At 53.5% G+C, this 16642-nt stretch overlaps 1 protein-coding gene across 5 annotated transcripts in view; it reads right to left on the reverse strand.

Annotated features, from left to right (window-relative positions):
- Positions 1–16642, reverse strand: part of RPH3AL (rabphilin 3A like (without C2 domains)) — a 130048-nt gene that overhangs the window by 22350 nt on the left and 91056 nt on the right. For all 5 annotated transcript variants that reach the window (XM_070394728.1, XM_070394729.1, XM_070394726.1 and 2 more), the window contains one exon: positions 4191–4365. In XM_070394728.1, the coding sequence (XP_070250829.1) occupies positions 4191–4365 (175 nt within the window). The remainder of the gene's footprint in view (positions 1–4190; positions 4366–16642) is intronic.

Here is a 16642-nt window from a genome sequence, read left to right on the forward strand (position 1 = left end):
CTTATCTGCCTCTCTGTTCTTGTCTTCTTGTCCTGTGATAAGATTGTATAATTTTCTTCATGATGGACCTATAATTAATTCTCTCATAAAATTTGTTTCTAGGCATTTTGTAATTTTTGTTGCAATTCTGAATGGATTTTACCCATTTCTACTCCTAATTAGTCGGTATAGAGTAAAACTATTGATTTTTTTGTGTGTAAACTATTGATTTACTTTGTGTCCCATCACTTCCCCAATTTTCTTATTAATCCTAGTGGGTTGTTTTAGTAGACTCTCTTGGACTTTCTTGCTATACCATCACACCACCTGCAAGTAAGAGAATTTCTTCTCTTTTCCAATAGTAAGAGTTTGTTTTGTTTTTGTGCCTTATTACATTAGTTAAATACTACACAAGATTATGAATGATGGCCAAAACCGGTTTGGCTCAGTGGATAGAGCGTCGGCCTGCGGACTGAAGGGTCCCAGGTTCGATTCCGTTCAAGGGCATGTACCTGGGTTGCGGGCACATCCCCAGTGGGAGATGTGCAGGAGGCAGCTGATTGATGTTTCTCTCTCATCGATGTTTCTAACTCTCTATCTCTCCCCCTTCCTCTCTGTTAAAAATCAATAAAAATATATTAAAAAATAAAGATTATGAATGATGGTGATGATGGGTATTCCTGATTTGCATGTGGATAGAACATGGCTTCAGTGCTTTATCAGTTAATATAATATTTGATTTCGATTTTTTCCTCTTTTTGGTAATTTTATAATTTTAAAGTAATTTCCTTTTATTCTTATAATACTTAAACTTTTTATTTAGCAGGTATTTTTAACCTTGGAGAGGAAGACATTTCAAAGCAAAGTAGGCAAAAGACATGTTTAAGTTCATAAGAATTAAGAAAAAAATGGTTTTTGAATGGCAAAATATTATATAAAATGTCAAGTCAAGGAGGAAAATATTTTCAACCTATTTAGTATCCCTAACACATCAATAAGAGAAAATCATCTAAGAAAAAATGAGCAATGGATTTAAACAGGTAATTTTTAAAAGAGGAAACCTAAATAATCAATGAATAATCAAGATAGGAAGAGATACTCAAATGTACAAATTAAAATAATAAAATGTCATTCTCCATCTAGTATACTTGCCAAAATGATAACTACCAGTACTATTCATGGCAAGCAAGGACGCAGGAATAAACGAGTATAAAAGACTGTAACACTTTTGGAATATAGTTTGGCAATGTCTATTGAAATTTAAAACACACAAACCTACTTTGGGAAACCTACCCCCTGGTAATAAAAGCATCATATACATAGAGGGGTGTTTCAGTATTGCCTGCAGTATGAAAAGCCAGAAGCATGTGGAATGTCCATCAATAGGTGAATAATTAAGTAACAATACAGGATATAACGGGATTTTATTAAGCCATGAAAAATAATAAAGTAAAATCTATATCTACTGATCTGGAGGGATGCCCATGATATTCTTTCAAGTGAAAAAAGCAACGTGCAGAGTTATGGGTAAGAGCCTATTTTTGTTACTAAAAACAAAACAAAACATAACCCAATGTCAAGTATGTGTTTATAGGAGCAGGGAGAAAGAGAAAGGGGTTTGTTTGAGATGATGGCAAGAGGAGAGATTTTAATTTTTCATACACTTTTGAATTAATTTGTTAACATATATTATGTGTGCTTATGTAATTAAAAATTAACCAAGAAAATTTAAAGGAGGAGGAAATGGAACCTGCCTCAGAAACATCAATGCATTTCATTTGATGTTTTGTGGACTGAAAAGTTCATGGCTTATATCTATTGATTACTTTTCCTCCTTCAAAAGGGCAGGAGCAAGAAAGTAGGGTGGGCTGGAATGGGGGGAGAAGCTGGGAGCCACAGGTATACCAGCCCAAGGGCTGGGAGAGGGAGAGGGAGAGAGATGGAGGAACAGGGGGTGTGTGGAGGGGAGTGGGTCAGAGAGAATGCGCTGGTATCAGAATCAGCTCTGGTGCCAGGGAGCAGAGACTGGGGCCGAAGGGGGATGCCCCTGGGGTCCCTGAGGCAGTGGCCAGTAGCCGCCTGAGAGCCTCTGTGAGTGCACACTGGGTCTGGGGTGGCCAGGGGACCCACGCTCAGTAAAAAAACACAGATCCTGGCTTCTGCACAGGCTCATCAGGGAGGACCAGCACAGCCACCCAGGGTCGGCTCAGAAGCAGCAGGGGCAGTCGGCCTGCGGGGGGCTCTCTGGCGCCCTTCCTTGCAAACCGGGGACACTCTGGCGTCTATGCACTGAATGGCTCTGCTTGTCCTGCCTCCTCCACCAGTGCCTGTTCCTGCCTGCCCCCCTGACTGTGGTTGCCCCAAGTTCAGTCCTGCCCACCACAGGCAGCCCACCCATCCCTGGTGCACCCTGCTCTTGGTGGGTGCGGACACCGCTTGAGCCTCCACAACCTGCCAGAGCCATCAGCCTTCGCGGTCCTGCTGCCCTTGGCGAGACACGGGGGGCCACCTGTCGAGCAGAAGGGCGGCCTCCTGTGCTGGGCACTGGGAGGATGGTCACAGCCTGTGACGGGCCTGGCACAGGCCGGGCCTTGTGCTCTGGGAAGCAGAGGGAGAGCGAGTCCACAGAGGGGCCTCCACATGGCCTGGCCTCACTCAGAGCGTACGGGCTGCTGCTTCCTCACCCACGTAACCGAAAGGCCATCTGTGTCTGTGTGGCTGAGGAGGAGAGGGTGTGTGCGTGTGTGTGCGTGTGTGCACGTGTGCACCATCGAGATGCCGGAGCAGAAAGCACACCGAGGGCCCCTCTGGGTGGGGGCCTCAGGGCCTCCCCTCCTCAACCCACTCAGCCACATTCTAGACCTGACAGTGTCCACAGCCTCTGTTTCCATGGCTGCGTCTCTCCCTCAGCCTGAGGGACCCTGACTCACCCTGACTGGTCTGGAACCCGAGAGAGCCCAGCTCTGAGGGTGGGAACGGGAAAGAAGGGAGGAGGGAGCCGCTTCTCCAACAAATTCCCCCAGGCTCCCTCCAAGGCTGGCCAGCCACAGCGCCCCCCGCACGCCAGTCCCAGCCTGCTCCCCTCACTCCGCCTGCCAGTCTCTGCCTGCAGGTGGTCCCTACAGGGCTTATCTGTGGCAGTGAAGGCAGGGACGGTGAACTCATGGCCAAGGAAGGCCTGCTGCTGCAGAAGGAGCCGAGTGAGGCCGACAAAAAGATGCCCAGAGAACAGATGCCAAGGTGCTAACTGCCGGTGATGTTTGGGAGGGCAGACCTATAGGGAATTTTTCCCTGCCAAATTATGTCTTTTGACAACCTTCACAATTTTATAATAAACATGCCGTACTTCTGTAACAAGAAAAAAACCCCACCCCAAATGGTACAAAGATAGGCAGCTGCCAGGTCATAATCCAAAGACAGACGCCGAGGGCCCCTCGGAAGCAGCTGCGTGTCTATTTTCTTGGGTCTAAAAGCCCTGTGTCAGGGTGAACCCCTCACCCCTCTGGCCTTATCTCACTTCGGACCCTCAGTCCCTGAGTCTTGGGCTGAAACTCAGGCACTTCGGGGCAGAAGGAGCCAAAGCCCAGAGGGCAGGACGCTGCCTTTTGGTCCCAGCTCTGCCACACGGGAAGCCCTTCCTTCTCTCTGGGCCTCAGGCTACTCATCTATAGAATGGGGCTACTAACCATCTGCCCTGTCTATGGTACTATGCTAATTACCAGTGGGCGGAGCTCCCCTTCTGATAGCGGGTACCTGGAAGGCATCCACGTCTGGGCAGCCACCACAGGGCACAAGGCCACTTTCCTCACTAGGACCAGGGAAGCCAAGAGCCCCCTTTATTGAGACACAAGACGAGGGTTGAAAAGAGATGATACAGGCCTACCTCGAAAAGACACATTTTCATACTTGGCCCAAAATCTCAACTGACATCACATTTCTGCAAAGATTCAGTGCTGTTCACCGCACCCCACCCCCACCCCCAGGTTAGCGCTTGTTTGTGAAACAGGCCCTCAGGCTGCAAACAACCACTGTGCTGAGGTCCAGCCACCCACGTGGGTGCAGGCGGGGAGTCGGGGCACATAGAGGGATGAAACACCAGTGTGAGCCCCGAGGAGAATGTGGAGGCCTTGGCCTGGTGCCCGCCCGTGGCACCGGCTGGCTGATGGCCTGAAGGTCAGTGCTATCCCGGGAGAGGGGACAGGGGGTCTTACCTCTCCCACGGGCCCACGTGTAGACTCGACTGGTCTCCGTGCTTCTGGGTTCTTGCTCAGCCGGTTCCACAGGCAAAGGTCGTAAGTGGGGGTAATCAGCCCGGCCGGGAGTCTTCAGGGGCAGGATGTACTTGGGGAGCCCTTTGTAGAACCAGGCCCCCGACCTCTTCCAGACCTAAGGGGGGGAGACACTGCTTAGAGCCTGGATGCAGAGCAGCTCCCTGCTCCAGGCTCCCACGCAGACCCCCCCTCCCCTCCTGGTGCTAAATTGGAATGTGGAATGTCTCAGTAGGTGCCCCCAGCTTCCTCCTGCCTGCCCCTTCCCCGGAGGCTCAGGCGGCTGGAGGAAGAGGCGGGCTGGGCCAGCAGGGACTGGAGCTGTCTGGACAGGGACTCCGGATGAGACAATCCGCAGAAGGCACAGAGAGGGCCCGCATCTCGGGGACAGACACAGCAGAATTCAGAGCAGCAACGGAGAGAGGCCCCTGCACCCAACGCCTGCTTCCAACCACAGCCAGTGCTCCCCAGTCTCCGTCCTGAGGAAGGAAACACACTGTGGCCTGCAGCAGGAGTGGGAGTGTGAAGGGAGGCGTGACCCTTTCAGGCAAGAGGAGGCCTTGGCGGCTTGAATCCTGGCTCTGTCACCCAGCAGCTGTGAGCTCTGGACACACCCTGACCCTGTTTCACCACCTCAGTGTCATCACCGGGATGTAGGAACAGTGCCCGTCTCCCAGGGCGGCATGAGGATCAGACGCACAAATGAACGTAGGCCCAGGGCACAGAGCCGGGCACAGAGCAGCCACTCAACAGAGGATGCTCATGACTGTCACTGTCCCCCTCCTCCTCTCATCCGACAAACGTGGCCAGCTTTTCGGCCCGTGGACCAAGTCCCTTACTCAAAAGGGAGAATTTAAAATGAGAAGGCCAGCCCAGACTTCCTCCGCACCACACCACGTTCGTTCTGTGGGCTGTTAACAGGGGCTCCTCAAACAACAGAAACAAAGGGTCCTAACGACGCACAGGGGCAAGCACTGGGTTGGACCAGTGGTGACGGCAGGAATTCTCAGAGCCTCGACTGCGCCAAGCCCACCGGGTTCTCCAACAGGACGAACCACACGCGCTTCCCACTTGAAACCAACCCGGCAAGTTTTCACAGAGAAACTCAACCCTGGTCCAGGGTCTGCATAAACTGAGCCCTTCGCGGTACAGCACTGGCCGTTCACTCACTGAGGGACGGGCATCTGTTTCTCCCAGCGGCCAGCAGTCACCTCTTTATGGTCCAGAGTGCGGGGCACGGGACCAGAGTCCAAGCCCTGTCCCTGGCACGAGTCGCTCACCCTCCCTCCCAGCTACCTTGTGCAGAAGGGCCTGCTTTTGTGGGGCCCTTGAGTAACAGAACCCGTCTGGTGAATGACTGCTTTGCCGGGCCCCTTTGGCCCTCGCTGGCCCTCTCGCAGCCCTCCTACAATACGTAACTATTATTTGAATGGGTAACACACGCACATGATTTAAAATTCACAAAGCACACAATCGAAAATCCTCCTCCCCATTCCCAGAGGCACCTGGTGTGTTAACAGTCTTTGAGGAAGTTCTATTATTATTCCCACTTTCCGGACGGAAAAACTGAGGCCCTGACAACTTAAGCAACTTACCCGAGGCCAACCCATCACTCTATTGGCCTCTCCTCTGCACTGGAGGCCGCAGAGTCTCACCCCGAAAGTTTACAGATGCTCACTAAGCGGTGGCTGAGCGGTGATGAATCATCAGTGGGTTCTCAGCGTGGACACTAAGCGTCCTGCAGGATGGACGCCCGGAGGGGAGGCAAGTGCCGTACGGGGAGAGAAAACTCACATGAGCAGCAGCCGCCAAGGCCGCCCTGTCCCTGCAGAGCTGTTGCCTGGCGCCTGCGTGCAGGTGCCCCAGCGGGAGGCAATGGGGAGGGTGAGTGACTCACTCGCCTCCCTCTGCTAAGCGAAGGCCTGCTCATCCATCAGCCCTGGCTTCGCCTGCCCCCCGCCGAGCACGCCAGCCTCCTGTCCCCCAATAGGGGCTGGGCCTTGGGGGCAGCGGGGGACCAAGCAAGAAGCTCTGGAGAGCCATGTGTGAACGGAGGGGCTGGGTTGGCTTAGGACCCCACACACTGCCTCCCCACCCCTGCCATGGAAACTGCCCCCCCCCCCACCTTTAGAAGAGAAATGCATACACAGATTACAAAATTAGGACAATAACAGAAAAGTCAAATGAAGCAACTTGAAGTCACTCGTAACATTGCCACCCAGAGGGAGCCCCGTTGAGCACTGTGCTGTGAATACTCTACACCCTTTTCTGGGCATATGCGCTATTTTTTTTTTTTTAAAGAACTTCATGTAGTTTGTTTTTGCCCCCACTTAACTTTATATCGTAGCTGCTGTTCTGTGTTAATAGTAATGGTCTTCACCATCAGGTTTTCATGGCTCCACAGTTCGGATTTGTGAAATTTACACTAGCCCCCCACGGATGACATTTAAATTGTTTCCAGTTTTCCCCTTGGGAGCGGAGCTGCAACCATCACTTGCACACACGTCACCGCCTGGGAACATCCCGGGAGTGGAACTGACTGCCAGGTCAAGGGGTGTGTGTACATGAGATATGATGTACGTTTTTTTCTCCAGGAAGAAAAGCTGAGTCCCCAGCCTAGCCAGTTTGGCTCAGTGGATAGAGCGTCGGCCTGCGACTGAGGAGTCCCGGGTTCGATTCCAGTCAAAGGCATGTGCCTTGGTTGTGGGCACATCCCCAGTGGGGGGTGTGCAAGAGGCAGCTGATCGATGTTTCTCTCTCATCGATGTTTCTAACTCTCTATTCCTCTCCCTTCCTCTCTGTAAAAAAATTCAATAAAATATATTAAAACAAAACAAAACTGAGTCCCCAGTGGGGTGCTAAGTGTCAACCGCACTACCTTTGCTGGTGGGATCCAGGGTCTGGTCTGGGGGCCCGGCTCAGGAGCAGTGCCCCTGGGGTGACGGGCTGGGGGAGGCCTTGTAAGGTTCTGAGGTCACCAGAGTTAGGTGCTGCAGGGGGATGGGTGATGGGGACCTGCTGCCACCCCTGGGGCACCCTGTCTCAGGTGGAGGGCACACTCCCCTCCTGCCTGGCCAGCCAAGATCCTGTTTGAAGGGAAGTGGCTGGGACCACCCTGAGGGTGACTCACTCTTCATTCTTGCGTGGTTTTCAGCTTTCAAGTGGGAACATCTAGTACAGTCCTCAAGGTTCATCCATGTTGCAACATGTGTCAGAATTTCCTTCCTTTTTCAGGCTGAATAATATTCCGTTGTATGGATATACCACGGTCTGTTTATCTGTTGCTCCCACCTTTTGTCTGGCACTTTCATCTTTATCTGTCTCTCCCACTAGGATCTACCACCCAGAGGGAGGGGCAGGGTGCTTCTGCTCACTCCACTGTATCTTCAGGCTCCCGGCACACTCCTGACATAGTAGGTGCTCAATAAACACTGTTGAGTGGCTGACCTGGCAGCATGGGTTGTTGGTTGGAATGTGTTCCTTTCCATAGCCTGCTGCCTTCCTGGGGAAGTGGCCTGAGGGTTTCATCCAAGTTCTTGCAATTAATCAAGTGGATTGACTGTTTCAGATTAAAAGAGGAATAAAGAGGAAGGGCCTGCCAATGCGGAGCAAGCTGCCGTGAGCCTCCCTGACCATGAACTCCAGAGCACAAGGCAGCTGCATGCTCCCAGGCCCTCCTCCAGCACCAGGGAGACCCACAGCCCCAGCTGCCTGCCCAACCTGGTTATTTTATCACAGTCAGGCGCCACACCATCAGCCTCACCTCCTGCTGCAACAGTTCATCTCCACCCTTCTCCCCCCTTAAAAAACACCGATCAGCCAAATGCTTTTGGAGAACAGTATAACAAGCACAGGATTTAAACTATTAGGTTGAATTGCATGGAACGGCTGATACACCATTCTACCTTTCTAATGGTATTCAACCACTTTTGACCTATAACCCCCCTGTCAACCTCATACAATTCACCCCGATATTCATGCTCAGCAGAGGCAGGGATCCCATGGGTCTGCCAGCCTGCAGTGCCTCCCCAGGGCCCAGTGGGCAGGCCAGTTACTCCCCGAGACCCCTGTAACGGGGCCTGAGGGCTGTCTGCTTCCCTCCTGCTAGCACTGAAGTCCGGTGGAGGCCTCCTGCCATCACGGTGGGTGGGCAGAGACCTGACCAGACCTCCGGCTGGTGACTGGACCAGCTGGAGGAGCAGCACTTTTTGAGTCCTTCCGGCAGGGGACACGGGTGCATCACCCCGCGTGGAGGACACACCTGGGCGGAGGTGTGTGAACACACGGTCAGTATTTGGGGAATGCCTTCCACACGGGAGAGCAGGACTGGTGAGGCGAGGCGAGGCGAGGCATGAGGGACCCCAGCTCGGCTGAGTTCGGAGCAGCCACCCCTCCCCCCATGCCCATCCATGTGCATCCTTGTGCCTCCTCTCGCCTCCATGCCCACCCTCACCCTGCAAAATGCACAACGGTAACTTTTCACATGGTTTCTGCTCCCTGCACCCAGGCCCATCCCCCACAGCCTGGCATCAGTGTCTGCCCCGCCCCCCCAGCACAGTGGCAGGAAAATCCCTCCACCCCACCCCACCCCACCCCACCCCACCCCACCCCATCCTGGCTAGGGCCACAGAGCAGGAGAGGGTCACTATCTGGAGAAGCTGTGCGAGGCTGCAGAGCCCCGCTCTGCTCCCAACGTGTGGTTTGCTGTGATAAGGCCAGCAAAGCAGCCGGCTTTGAAAATGCCATTTAATGAGGAAAGACCCCCACAGCCTCCATGGCACTCGCCTGGGGTGGCCAATGGCATTAAGTCCTCCCCGCGGCACCGGCGTGTGCTCTGCTTCCAGGCTTTCATTACGATTTCAGGCACGGCCAGCCCGACTGCAGATACTGATGGATATTGGCCAAGCTGTGCCCAGGGAATTTTAATTACCATGATAACCATCGCTAATCACTGGCATTTCCTAAATGGCCGTGGCTGGAGAAGGTGGTCATTGCCAGGCCCTACTGGAAAGAAGGGGAGGCCTAGGGGACCCGCCACTGGGGAGGGCGGGCAGGGGCAGCCAACCTGTGTCCCCGTCCAGTGCTCCGCCCTCGTGTGCGTGACCATCTCTCCCGCCTCGGCTGCGCCTGCATGAGCTCAGGTGCAGACTCTCCACCCCTCGCTCCACGGGCTGGAACAGGGGGCCAGTCTGTGGCCTTTGCACATGCTGTTCCTTCCACCTGGAGTGCCCTTCCTCCACGTCTCCATCACAGCGACATTTCCCCCAGGAAGCCTTCCGTGCCACCTGGTGCAGGCTCAGTGCCTGGCCATGCTCCTGGGGGCCAGTGGCACTGCTGTACAGCGCGCTTCACCAGCTAGGAGGCTGCGAGCTCGTCAAGGCTGCCAGCCCCGCAGTCCCAGGACCAGCAGGGAGCCTGCACGTGGCAGGAATGGTACTGACTGACTGACCGGCCGAGCAAGCGGAGAAGACAAAGCAAAGCAACTGTCCTCAGGGACATGCCTTGTGACTCTGTCTTCAGGGAGACCACGTCTGTCTGCCTAACAAGCTACAGGCTGCCCGGTCTTGAAACCCCATGGGAAATGGCATGTTCTGGGGCAGTGGTTCTCAACCTTCCTAATGCCGCGGCCCTTTAATACAGTTCCTCATGTGGTGGTGACCCCCAACCATAAAATTATTTTCGTTGCTACTTCATAACTGTAATTTTGCTACTGTTATGAATCGTGATGTAAATATCTGACATGCAGGATGTATTTTCATTGTTACAAATGGAACATAATTAGAGCATAATGATTAATCTAAAAAACAATATGTAATCATATATGTGTTTTCCGATGGTCTTAGGCGACCCCTGTGAAAGGGCCGTTTGACCCCCAAAGGGGTCTCGACCCACAGGTTGCGAACCGCCGCTCTAGAGGGATCTTCTTGCTTATGCTTTGGTCTCTTTAAAAAGAGCCTCTTAATGGGTCAACCCACCTTGGCAGAGAGGCAGCATGACCCTCCCTGCCCTGTTACCTGAACACAAACACAAGAGAGAGAGAGAGAGAGAGAGAGAGAGAGAGAGAGAGAGAGAGAATGAGCTCGAAGGATTGAGCAAATGCTCAGGAGAATGGCAGTTTTGCAGTTCCTTTAAAAAAAACTTTTTAAAGTATATTTTTATTGATTTCAGAGAGGAAGGGAGAGGGAGAGAGAGATTGAAACATCAATGATGAGCCTGGTTGGTGTGGCTCAGTGGTTGAGTATCAACCTATGATCCAGGCGGTCACAGTTCCATTTCCAGTCAGGACACTAGCTCTGGTTGTGGGCTCGATCCCACACATCCCCAGTAGGGGGCCTGCAGGAGGCCGCCGAGCAATGATTCTCTCTCATCATTGATGTTTCTACCTCTCTCTCCCTCTCCCTTCCTCTCTTAACAATAAAAAATAATTACATAAAAAAAATCAATGATGAGAGAGAATCACTGACTGCCTCCTGTACGCCCCCTACCGGGGATCAAGCCTGCAACCTGGGCATGTGCCCTGTACAGGATCGAACCATGACCTCCTGGTTCATAGGTTGACACTCAACCACTGAGCCACGCTGGCTGGAACAGGAGTCAGAATTTTGACAATGGGAGAAACCTGGACGTTTTTCAAAGGGAACCAGGGCTTCCCAGCAACAGAGCCCGGGTCCTGCCCTCTGTGCTGCTGGTTGGAAGGGATGCTGCCCTCAGGGGTAGCTGGGCGGTGCCTCCGACAAGGTTTCGTGGCGACAAGCTGAGTGTGAGAAGCCGTGATTACAGCCAAAGACAACAAGCTGATACCGAGCCAGGCAGGCAGGTGTGCTAATGGAACGCACACATCCAATTTTAGCTCCAGTTTATGCCAGAAATATATCTGTTGCTCGAAACAGATTGGGACCATCCTACCTTAGAGTTCTGGCGGACAGCGGGATCACCTGCTGCCCTACTCAAGCAGGATGGGGACTCGAACTTATCCCGTGTGTGTGGCTGTGGCGTGGATGTGCCTGTATGTCCGGTCAGTGGGGCAGGAAGCAGGCATCTGTAACCACACAGAGGCAGCCCAGGAAAGGCTGTGGCAGCCGCCATCCTAAATGCCCACGAGGACGCCGCCACTTCCCCTGTAACCCCGAATATGGCTGTGATTCTTATCGCAGAAAGGGACTGTGGATCAGCAAAAACAGGAAACAGAGACGCATCCGCCCAGTCTTCCTAAAAAAAATTGCTCAAAAGTATAGTTCCGTTGGCCAACAAATAAATTAAAATAACCTCGAGAATGGCATACTCATAGCATCAGAAAATTCAGTGAGCAAGGAACTAAATTAGAGACAGCATTCAGGCCGGCGGGCGCGGCTCAGTGGTTGAGTGTCGACCTATGAACCAGGAGGTCACGGTTCAACTCCCGGTCAGGGCACATGCCTGGGTTGCGCGATTGATCCCAGTGGGGATGGGGGGTGGGGGTATGTGTGTGCAGGAGGCAGCTGATGGATGATTCTCTCTCATCCTTGATGTTTCTATCTCTCTCTCCCTCTCCCTTCCTCTCTGAAATCAGTAAGAAAAATACGTGAAAGAAAAAGAACTGGGAAAGGAAAGATCACATCTTCTTGTAGATGGGTGGCCCTGGCATAAGCCCACAAAGGGTTGGCGTCCCTGGCCCTGTCCTCTACCCCCTGAGAGCTCTGCTGTCAGGGCTGCTCTGCTCTGGGCTGGTGGCCCTGTCTGCGGTGCAGGGCACCGGTAAGCAATCCGGAGTCACCAAGGGCTTTGAGAAGCGCAGGGCCAGGCGGGCAGAGCTCCCTCCCAGCTGAGGGGTTCTGCTTTCCACTAATCCCTCCGAACTGCTAACTCGGGATCCAGGTGTTAGCGGAAAGCCGAGTGAGGCCCTCCCGGGAGATGTGGGTATTTGCATTTTAATGAATATCACGGAGAACCTCGGGGCACGCGTGCCAGAGCCAGGAGCTGGGCTGGAAAGGAAGCCCCGGCAAAGACAGAGCGTCCCTCTGCCTCTTCTTCCAACCCCTCAGCCCACCAGCACGATGGACGCGCCCTCGCCAGGGCCTGAGCGAATTTCCTCTTCGTTTCAAGTGGGTTTTTCAAGCAGGCAGGTCAGTCTGGGAGGCAGGCAATCGCCAGCACAGTGGAAAGGAAAAAACGCAGCGAGGAAACACACCCTGCAGGCGCTTTTTTGACAGATAGTTTAATAAACGCTTTGGCCAGATGGCTTCCAAACCAGAGGGAACGCCTTGGCCTCCATGCGCCCCGTGGAGGGGCTGGATCCTGCTCGGCTTCTGCACCATGACCACTGAGCAGCACTTGCAGGCTCTCCCGGGGCTGCGGGCTGTGTGCCCGGGGTCAGGGAGAGCCTCGAATGCCCTGGCCAGCCTCCCACCTTGGCCTCAGCCCCTCCTCATTGCCCACGCCCAGGGCCTGTGCCCGGGGGCGCCACCCCTCCTGGCATGACCTACGGCCCTCTGCCCACATGCCATCTTCTCCCTTTGTTCAGAACAGTCTGGCAGGTCCCACAGATGGTGCAGGCTGAGGGCTCTTCATCTCTGGCTTTGTCGACACTGCATGGACGCCTCCCCTCACACCTCATTTGCATGCAGCATGGAATCCTTTTGAATCCCAAATATTTAACGATCGTCCCTGCTCCGGCACACATCTGGGAGGGCAGACGTGCTCGGCGATGTTTGGCTGCGAGGCCGGCCCCCGCTCCCAGCTGGAGTGGACGCGCACAGGAAATGAATAGGGCTGGATGGGAACATTGGACAGGCCAGTTATACCCGGCCAGGTCTTTTCAGAAGAGCTCTGTGATTTTGATTCAATTCCCAGAACAACAAACATCCTATGTTTAAACACAGTCTCAGCAACGCATTCCAGAGCCAACGGGAAACCATTTCGGGGCTGGCCCCGATGCGGCCGGGCTAGCGGCCCGGCCAGGACACTCACTCCCAATTCGGAGATGCTTTGCTCCGTGATGGATCTGACCACTGCTTCATTCCCAACCGCTCTGGTTCCTTCTTGGGGAAAACCTACACTTCTGAGGTTCCATTACTTTCTCTCTCTTCCAGATTCATCACCGTCTCCCTGTTTGCAGCTCTTTGGTTTTTTTTTTTTTTTTCCAACCTCCCCTTCATTCTTGGGGATTTCAAAGGTTTTTCTCCACTTCACTGATGCAAGCTTTCCTGGGTCGGATTTTAGTGGTTTCCTGGCATCTTTAGGGCGTGTGCCTGTGAAATCCAGCATGCATGCGAAAGTGTATGAAACACAGTACACCTCAGAGAACCATATTCAAGCCAACACCCGTGAACTCATCAATGAATTAAATATTACCCACTCTGAGAAGCCCCTGTGAGCCCTCCTGCCTTCGTGAGGGAGACACCATCCAGAATTGTCCCCCCTCCCCCGGAATTTTGTATAAAGCAATCCCATGTTTTTCTTTCTGTTTTAAAAGGCCACGCATGTGTGCATTTCTAAATAAATTATCACCTGTTTCTGAACATCATCCTTTTGAATCATTCTGTATTCTTTGGTGACTTGGTTTTTTTCCCCTTTTAATCCAGGTATTTTTAATGTATTTTTAATCCACCCTTTGGTGAGTTCAGCTGCAGTTCCTTGTTCTCTGCCGTGTATTATCTTGTAGCCACAATTCATCTATCCATCCCACCACGAACGGACATTTGGGGCTGTTTCTGATTGGGTTGCTTCTGTGATGATAAGAACCGATGCACGTGCAATCCCGGCCTTGTCTCCCGGGGAGATTCTCTAGGGGGCAGCTCGGAGTGGGCGCAAGGAGGAGCATCATACACGGGAGCTGACGCTCTTGCGGTGCCAGCACAACGTGGAGATGAACCAGGCGGGCCTCCGACGGAACGGGCCTCTGATTTAGTTGGCAAACAGGGAGCGCCAGGAGCTGGCCCATGACATGACACAGGTCCCCACAGGGTTGGCAGCGGCAGGCAAAGTTCGTGGGCCAAGGGGGCAACCATCAGGTGCCGGGACCCAAAGCCAGGTTCAGAGTCGCCACGAGATAATGGTCAGGGCCAGGCTGGGCTCCAGGTGCGGGTGCCTTAGCCCAGGCAGGGATGTAACAGCTTGCCAAGTCAGGGCATCGGGGCAAGGAGAAGGGGGGGGGCAGGGGCCCAGGAGTCACCCGGAGAGCTGGCACTACTTTGGCAACTGAGGGGAGACAGGCTGAAGGGCCACTTCCGTCCGTCCGTCTATCCGTCCGTCCCACCTTCCTCCAGCCTACAGGCCGCCCTGGAAAAGGAATTTCTTGCATTCAAATTAATGCAAGACAACAGCCAAATCCTTTCCCGCGGGCAGTGGTCACCAGCTTCGCAGCAAGAACCTGTCAGACAGCCTGGGTCAGATCTCCGCTCTGCCGTGCCACCTGGGCCTGGTCACGTACGTCCCAGAGCTGCCATTGGGCTGGAAAGGGGGGACACAGAGCCCAGCCCCGCCCCCCACTAGGGGATGTTTCCAATGAAGACCAGTTTTCTTCTGCTTCCTTTTTTCTCAGCGGGGCTTTCTGGTTCCAACCTTGAGAATAACAAGGCGTGGCTGGCTTCCCTGTCCCTGTGGATGTGCCAACTTCCTGAGTTACTTCCTTAGGAGGGGGGATGGGTGGGCTTTCCAGGGCTGGGCACCACCTAGGGGCTTAACTACGTCCAGCAGGACGGAGCCACACTCTACTCCCCAGGCTCCAACTCCGAGACAGCTGGCTAGGGGGAGGGCAAAACCGTGCCGTCCACTGTCACTGGGCATCTGAAAAACGAGCAGGAAACTTGGCTGATGCAAAATTTTATTTAAGTTAATGCAAGAAAACAACCAAATTCAGATGCTTTCTCCCCAGCTTTCCGCCCACCTCCCCAGAGGCACGAACAGGAGGGTCTCCTAGCAGGGAAAGCAGGCTGTGGAGGCCCAAGAGGGAGTGGGGTGGGGGTGCAGAGGGAGAGCTGGGCGGTGGTGTCAGGACGCTGTCACACCAACAGGGACAGTGAAGCCGCAACACACCTTGCTGTTCTCAAGGTTGGTCACGCAGACCACAGGGCTCCCAGCCCCACGGACCGCTGGGCACCGGGACGGCCGAGTCAGGGGGCGGGGCAGGGGTGTGAGGGAGCCAAACACTGGAGCTGAGGGCACGTTCCTGCTGGGCCGAGGGCTTCATTCAGGTCGGGACCCCTCGCCCCTGATGTCTTCTCCCCAAGGCCAAAGAGCCTCCTGGGACCAACCAGCCCTTCCCACGCCTGCTCAGGGGACCCCGGGTCCCCACGCGTGGGAAGTGGGGAGCCTCACACAGCGTGGTGTGTTCCCATCCCGGGCTGCTCCATCCCCGGAGCCACTGGCCTTTCCACTACACCTCCATCAGGGAACGGCTCACCTTTTCCCATTTAAAAAAATTTTTAAATTTATATTAAAAATATATATATATTATATTATTTTATTTTATTTTATTGATTTTTTACAGACAGGAAGGGAGAGAGATAGAGAGTTAGAAACATCGATCAGTTGCCTCCTGCACATCTCCTACTGGGGATGCGCCCGCAACCCAGGTACATGCCCCTGACTGGAATCGAACCCGGGACCTTTCAGTCCTCAGGCTGACGCTCTATCCACTGAGCCAAACCGGTTTCGGCTAAAATATATTTTTATTGATTTCAGAGAGGAAGGGAGAAGGAGAGAGAGAGAGAGAGAGAGAGAGAAACATCAATGATGAGAAAGAATCATTGATCGGCCCCTACCTATCGAGCCCTCAACCTGGGCATGTGCCCTGCCCGGGGACCCAACCGTGACCTCCTGGTTCACAGGCTGATTGATGCCCAACCACTGAGCCACGCCGGGCGGGCAGTATCCCCCTTTTTAAAATTGTGGTAAAATGTACATGACACAACATTCTGCCTGCGAACCATTTTTCGTAGACGGTCCAGGAGCACTAAGTACCTGCACAGGGATGTGCTACTATCCCCACTGCCCGTCTCCCGCCCGTTTTCATCTTTCCAAACGGAAACTGTGCCCATTAAACAGCGACTCCCCACGCTCCCACCCGGCCCCTGGCAATCACCACTCTATCGCCCGTCTCCATGAATGTGGCTCCTCTGGGCACCTCCGCGAGGTGGGATCACACAGTATTGGTCCTTCTTGTGACTGGCTTATCCACGTAGCACAATGTCCTCCATGCTCTTCCGTGTTGTAGCAGGGGTCAGAGTTCCCTTCCTTTTTAAGGCTGAACATTTGGTTTATCCAGTTGCCCAACAGGAGATGCTTGGGCTGCTTCCACCGTTTGGACACTGTGAATAATGCTGCCGTGAAGATGGGTATGCAAACAGATCTGTTTCAGCCCCGGTTGTCAATTCTTCAGAGTATTCACCCGGAAGTAGAATTGCTAGGTCATCCCT

Source organism: Myotis yumanensis, unplaced genomic scaffold, assembly GCF_028538775.1.
Source record: "Myotis yumanensis isolate MYYU_CA2020_CCGP unplaced genomic scaffold, mMyoYum1.0.hap1 SCAF_16, whole genome shotgun sequence".
Taxonomy (NCBI): domain Eukaryota; kingdom Metazoa; phylum Chordata; class Mammalia; order Chiroptera; family Vespertilionidae; genus Myotis; species Myotis yumanensis.